Genomic DNA, 7,077 nt, shown 5'->3' with positions numbered 1-7,077 from the left:
CAGGCCAGCAATTTAAGAAAAATATTGGATCTGACCTACACTGTAGAAGGAATTTAGGATGCAAAATGGAATGTGGCCAGGACACCAGGATGAGCACTGCCTGCGCTTGCAAAAATAAGGTGATCTTTAGTGAGCAGGGAGAGACAGAGAGCTTTACATCTCTTCGGAAATAGGTGCTGTTGGAGTGCCCAAAACATCTGCTTTAATGAGACTAATTGTATCCAACTGCCTTCTGCTCCCCTGGTGCAGAGGTATGCTAACTAAAGTCCAAAATTCGGACCAGCTTAGAGCAAACCTCACAACTTGCAAAGGGAGGCAGGGAGAATGAGGTAGGAATAGTTTTGTGGCAAGCGACCTCCTCTTCCATTGGTGTGGGTGCTCCAAGCTGCTGAATCAGTACAGACCTCTGTCTCTATACCCCAAGCATCTGCTGGCACTGCTTGCATCTCAGACCAAACACAGGACAGATGGGTTTAGAGGACCCAGCTGATCCTTTGAATACCTTGAGGCCTTTTCTCATTGCAGCATACTTAAAAAGGTTACAGTCCACACACACAAATGTTTGACCAACTGTTTGTTATCACAATCTGGTCCATAACCAACTCAGCCAGAGGAGGCCAAGTCTGCCAACTCAGAGCAAGACTTGAAAACTTTGTCCATAGCGAGCTGGAAACCTTCCCTGCTGAGCACAGGTGCCCAAACTGGCAAAAAGAAAGCGTTCAACTCTTATGAGGTCAAGATGTCCTTCCAAATGGGAATCATAAGAGAGCCACCTTCCTGAGTCTGCAGAAAGACCCAGCCCCAGTGCCCCCGCTGTTGCTGCTCAAAGCTTTGCTAAGAGCCGAAGCAAACCGGATGTGCCTGGTCAGTTCCACAGCTGTTACGTGAAGTACAACAGAGGTGAACTTTTCAACAATCACACCAATTTGGTGTTGCTGTTAGTGCTTGGGGAAAACTACTTATAGATAGGCACTGGATAAATCAATGGCGGAGTGGGCCCCCCCCCAAGAAACAGATGGGGAAAGGTTGTGTAGCAAAAACAGTCGTGCAGGACCCAGGAGACTCTGAGACAGACAGAGAAGTCTTGTCCCTTCCAACAGTGAGAGGAACTGCACCTCCAAACTGAAGGCATCTGATAGTCAGACTTTGCTATGAAAACCAGAGTCTTTAAACAGGGTTCAAGGCAACTGTAGGCATCTGAGTGTCTGAGGGACTGGACTTCTGACCACAGCATTGGCCTGCATCTTTTAGATAAAGCCAACCCCCACCCCCGTGCATACTACATACAGGCACAGATGTAACAAGCTCCTACCTCATGAAGCCCAGGAACATTAAGAGAATGAGGCTGACGAGCCAGCCGGCAGTCGCAAAGGCCTTGGGCATGGTGAGGGCTCCCGTCCCAACGATAAGGTTGAACATGTAAACCAGACCGACCTGCAATCAGCCAGACAATCAACATTAGAGTCTGCAACCACCCTGCGGGAACTAGCTGAGATGCACTGATGCTGCTATGTGGCTGGAACGTGACCCGTGTACGTATTTGGGAGAGGGAGCACAAGTGCAGGGTAGAAGTGAAGGTAGGTGGAGATGACTCTGAGAACAAGAGAGGTAGCTAAGGGGATCAAGGTATTAGCATTCCCCCAATGAAAGACATTCCCCTTCAAATCCATTCTCTTTGGGACTTACAGAGCACTGCAATCCAAGCCTCAGTAGATGCTGAGCTACATCATAACCACCCCACAGTGCACCACACATTAGAGCCACAATCTGTGCCAATAAGGGACTGGATGCATGGCAGTTGTATTGCAGCAGCTTGCAACCTTGCCCACATTTTTGTGCCTGGCTCAGGCTAGCTCTACGTGTGCTTCAGTCAGTTTTAAAGGAAGCAGCAGGAATTTACTGGCTGCGTAACCTATCAACAGTTACAGAGGGACAACTGCCCCCAGCCACTCCAGATAGTCAGGCACAGCCCGTGAGATCTGCAAAGAAATCTCATGACATCAAAAGGTATTTATGGTAGTTGAGGACTGCAAGAGATTAATCATTTCCTCCAGCCCACACCACAGCAAAGTTAACGTTTATACCCAAAACAGCTGCTGGAACCAAAAATAGTGGGGTAATAACATACTGGAGAGTGTGGAAGCACTGATACACTCTTGGTCCTCACCACCCAGCTTCCATTTCCAAGCCCCATTCTTTTAAGCTTGTATCAGCAAGTAAAACCAGATCTGCTGACCAAAGCAATGGGGTCTAGGAGCACCGTGTGACCCAAACTGATGCATAATCCTTGTGGCTGGAAGCCTTTGGCTTGATGAACATAATTTGCTCACTCAGTAGCCTTGGGAGGGGGAAGAGCATAGATTGTGTCATGATACGATTACTCACACTTCCCTGAAATCTAGTACCAGTTCCTCTATCACAGGCTGCTGAAACTGCAGTCCAGGAAGCACAGCAGAAAGAGATATCAGGATCTGTAAGGAGCTAATTCCTGGAAAAATCATGCTGCTCCCTGAACAATACACTACACTGTAATGGGTATGGTCTTTTATTATGTCACCTCTACAGGAGGGATTGCACAGATTTTGGTATGCTCAAATTGATTGGTTACGAGTACACATAGATGAAGCAGCATGTTTTGAGATGGTGGACACAAGAATGAAGCATCTTATCTAGGATCATGACCTTGTTTTTGTCCAACAGCACACTACACTCAGATAGGATTCCTTGCAAATCCCATAGTACACAGCTGACATTATAGGGGGGAGGGGGAGGAGGGGAAGGGGGTGTCCTCATGTTCTTGGTCTGCCAAAGAGAAACAGGCACCTGAGTAAGGCACTACCTTCCTGGTCCCCTTGTCTCGAAACGCGTTTCATACTTGTTAGGGGCTGGAAGGGACCTTATAGATCATCAGGTCCATCGTGTTGTTCTAGCTATGTGCAGTCGTATGAAAAGATGTCATAAAATTAAGGAGACCCTCCCCTATATTAACAGATTTTCTAAGAGATGTTATCATAATAATTATAACCTAACATATCACATATATAAGATGATAAAAGGTTATACCAACTGCCACCTCAGAGGGTTCTTTTCAGAGAGCAGGGAATGATCGGTTAGTAGATCCTGACAGCTTTCCACTTGTGCTCTCTGGAAAGTGAATGGCAAATTCATCTATTGAGAGGTCTCCCAAAGGACCAGACCGCAGCCTTCCCAGCCTGCAGAAAGGCTCTTTCACTCTGTGGGCAGAGGTGTTTTTCCTACATACATGGACTCCTGTTCCAAGTGCCAAGGGCCCCAGCTCATTCACTGAGCACCAAAGGTCTTTTGGATAGAAACCCAGGTAATTTTCCTTGGCTTTTGTTGAATAGATGCAAAGACTGGCACTGCATTTGTGTACGCACAGGGGCAGACAGATACCTGCAGCCTCAGAGAGACGCTCAAGTTCCTCAGAGCTCAGACTACATAAGACTTTTGCAACACTAATATTCTGAACTCAAGACACAGCAAGAAAAAAGGTACTAAGTGCTAACAAGCCAGAGTTCAACATTCCCCCTCAAACTGGCTTGCTTTACACTAACCAAAAGAATGAGTTTAGCCAAGTCAGTACCGAAAATACCACCTGAGAGCAAAAACATTCTCCCTATCTGAATTTTAATTTCCTGACCTCAACCTGGTTCAGGACCATTGGCCTACAGAGTTTACTGGCCCTGAAAGATTTTGTGCTGGTTCAATGGTGTTTCTGCTCCTGGATAGATACTTTAAAAAAAAAGTGTGGGATGCATGTTGTATTAGTGGATTTGGTTGGCTATGGAAAATGACAATAACTTCCACAAATAAAGACATTAAAAAAATGAGAGAAAAACACTATTCCCAATTCTAGCAAGGTCTAGGTGTACATGCTGCTACTGATGTTACAAGCAACTTTTGTTAAATAAAGAATATTTAAGACTTATCTAACTTCCCCACCACCCAATATTTCCTCCACTTAACTCAGCTAAGCCAATGTAGCTGCCCCCCAGTGGAAAGGCTTACGACTTTACAGCAAAAGGACAAGCCGCAAACAAACGTATCCACAAACCATAATGAAACAGCTAACTTTAAAGCTTTAAATCCAGTTATTTTGATTCTGTCCTGCTCCCCTGTGCCCTTCACTTTTCAATTCTGGCCAGATTTTAGCTGCTAATACGCTTATGATATCCTAATGCCCAGTTCTTCCATAAGATTATACAGAGTCTCTAAAGTTAAGATGAACATTTCATAGTATGTGAAAGCTGACATGCCTTGATATGAGAGCCAATCCTTTCTAGTGCTGGTCTTTAATGTTTCTTTAGATCACTTTGGGAAAAGTGGTGACATGGTAATTATAATAATTTTGAGATCCAGACTTGGCCTGTTCCACAAGCCATGAACACTATTGTTCCTAGCAGCACAAAGAAAAAGCTGCAAGTCCGCTGGGTTTATGAGCTATCCGATCTCACAATGCATGCTGGTGCTCCACAATGGCTATGTATTTTTAATATGCTGAAATTGACACAGCAACTCCCAGACTTTGAACAACTGGAATTTTAGATTTCCAAGCTATGCTTTGCCATGTGTACATCAAAGGTAGTAAATCAAAAAACTCTGATGCTCCCTTTAAAATTATACCTGTAGACTCTACCTTCCTTTCATAGCTGGCACAGCAAAAAAGCTCATGTGAAATTATTTTTATATGCCATGATTTCAACTAACACTGGAAACAAAAATGACTAGAAGAGTGAAAAAATAAAGGTTTTCCAATGTACCTTTTTAGTTTGCTTCTTACATCTGACATGCTTTATACATAGTTATTTTCCGCCTCTACAGTCAATTTTGCGTCCAATACAATTGCCCTCCTAGTTATAACTTCTCACGCAGCAACAAGGGAGAAGCCATTTTTAAAAAGGAAAATGTGTTTGTAAAACCACAAAGTAAGCACGTACCATTGAAGGCAGGTACTATATCTTAAGCTTCTTTTTCAAAATGAAGAAGTGTTAAGGCAACTGTGTTTCCTTAAGGTTTGTGAAGTTACCCATGATGTAAAAATGAGAACATTATAGCCCATTATTTTAGAGTAGCTTATGTCAGTGAAGCAAATGGATGCCTCTCAAAAGACAACTGAGCCAGAGTTACAGTAAGGTGATGCCACTTTCAGCATCATGTTTTTTAAATGCAAGTTGAAAAAGGACCAAGGCAAATAACATACAATGTTCGAAGACACTAAGATCCCTAAGCTGTCTCAGACTCCAGGTGTTTTAGATGATTTCATGATGATATCAATATTAATACTCACATAAGGAGAGTAGAGCTCCCCTGTGTCGGTGATACCATTCGCCATCTTTGAAGATCAAGGGGCCTCAGTTGGAGAAATGTTGTCTTCTGTCTCCACTGCCTCTAACCTAAAAAGAAAAGAGCATCAGGCCTGGTTATTACTACAATGAGATATGGCTGTAGCAGAGCAGCAAGACTAATGGGCAATGACTTGTTACGGTGAGTGGAAGAGGATTCCAATGACACACTACAGTTAGGACTCTGCCCTGTGCTTGAACATCAGCACACACAGCCCTTTCTCCCCACCCCCTTCCCCCCACCCCAGCCTCTCCAACCTTCTGCTCTAGCAACTCTCTGCTTTCTTGGAGAAGTCCACAAACATTACCAGCGAGCCGGACATCAAGCCTGGATTACCCACTCAGAAAGATGCTTTCTACACTGTAGTTCCCATGTATGCAAGTCTATCAACTATTTACCCAGGCAGTTGGATAAGAAATGATCATGCTTTGAGCAGAAAATGGAGAGATCCCTTCCAGCCTTCTTTTCTTCTTCATTTTACTATGACTATGATTAGATCACACTACCACCTACCTAAGAACCCGTGTCCTTTGCTATTCACTACCACACACAGCTCCTGCTGGCTCTTACAGAAGAAGAGGAATCATAATCACTCCCAGGGACCTGAGGAAGAACACCTTGCATTCAAAAGCTTGTCTAATTCAATCCCAACTATGCAGCTGGTCCAATAAAAGATATCACCCTAAGAAATCCTCGTCCCTCCCAGTATCTCCAAATATAAAAAGGTGACCCTTTCGGATGTATTAGTACAGTTACTGCAAGCTGCTCTGAGCCTACTGGATAGGGTGGCATATAAATCAAATAAATAAATACATTCATCATGTTATGGCTGGACCTGAATGATACAAGCCTTCGGTGAACTTCATAATAACTATGAACACATACAAAGACAAATCCTGTGAAGAAGAGGTGCCCTTCAACTACCATAGTCTTCTGACAGAACTAGCACAACGGTTATCTGATGGAGTCACTGAATGCAGAAAGCCAGGTCAATAGATAACTTGTAGACTAAATATAGAGAACACAAGCTTTGGTGAATGGGAGCTCACTTTGTCAAATGCTGTAAAAGGACAGTATAGAGCAACGTGTAAAGTGGAGCGAGTTGAATACAAAAGGTGGGAAAAGAGGAGGCAGGGGGATGGTGCTGGGAGCAGCAAACAAGAAAAGACCCCCATGGGAACCAAGGGGTCACAACAGCTAATCCAGGTCATTGGATAAGAATCCGCCGTCCCCGTTTAAACCATACTTAAAACATGGTCCAGCTCGGCGATGATTTCTTGTTCTGCAGTTTTCCATTCAAATGGGTTTTTAAGATATTGCTATCTGAGAACAGTCACCTCGAGGTCAGCAATGAGGCGTCCGGGGAGGCTTAAGTGTTTGGACACTGGCTTTGGTAAACGAGGCAGAAGGCAGGGGAGATTTGCACCTTCTAGCAGGAATACTGACTCTCATGAAAAAAATCAAGAGACTCCTGGTTTCCAAGTGAAATGAACTCTAACTCGTGATTTCCCGACGAAAAAATCCCAAGATTGGATCTTTCTTTCTGCCGTGTGTCGAGAGCACCAAGCAGGTAATTCTGTGGAGGGGAAGGGGCAGGGGGAGGGCAAATGGGGGGCTGGAGGGAATGGGACCCCGAGGCTGGCACGAGTCATGTGACACAGCCGTGGGTGCCTGTCTGTGTGCGCATGCGCGCCTGTCTGCCCCTCACTCCCC

General features: G+C 44.6%; 1 protein-coding gene across 1 annotated transcript in view; it reads right to left on the bottom strand.

Moving 5' to 3' along the window:
* TMEM104 (transmembrane protein 104) overlaps positions 1 to 7,077 on the bottom strand; it is a 97,874-nt gene that overhangs the window by 85,125 nt on the left and 5,672 nt on the right. Inside the window, exons 2-3 of the mRNA XM_019517829.1 lie at positions 5,309 to 5,414; positions 1,313 to 1,434 (exon numbers count right to left, since the gene is read on the bottom strand). Of these exons, the coding sequence (XP_019373374.1) occupies positions 1,313 to 1,434; positions 5,309 to 5,353 (167 nt within the window). The 5' untranslated portion in view covers positions 5,354 to 5,414. The remainder of the gene's footprint in view (positions 1 to 1,312; positions 1,435 to 5,308; positions 5,415 to 7,077) is intronic.

Source organism: Gavialis gangeticus, unplaced genomic scaffold, assembly GCF_001723915.1.
Source record: "Gavialis gangeticus isolate Ggan-Ray unplaced genomic scaffold, GavGan_comp1, whole genome shotgun sequence".
Lineage (NCBI taxonomy): Eukaryota > Metazoa > Chordata > Crocodylia > Gavialidae > Gavialis > Gavialis gangeticus.
This window is presented reverse-complemented; position numbering and strand designations above follow the sequence as displayed.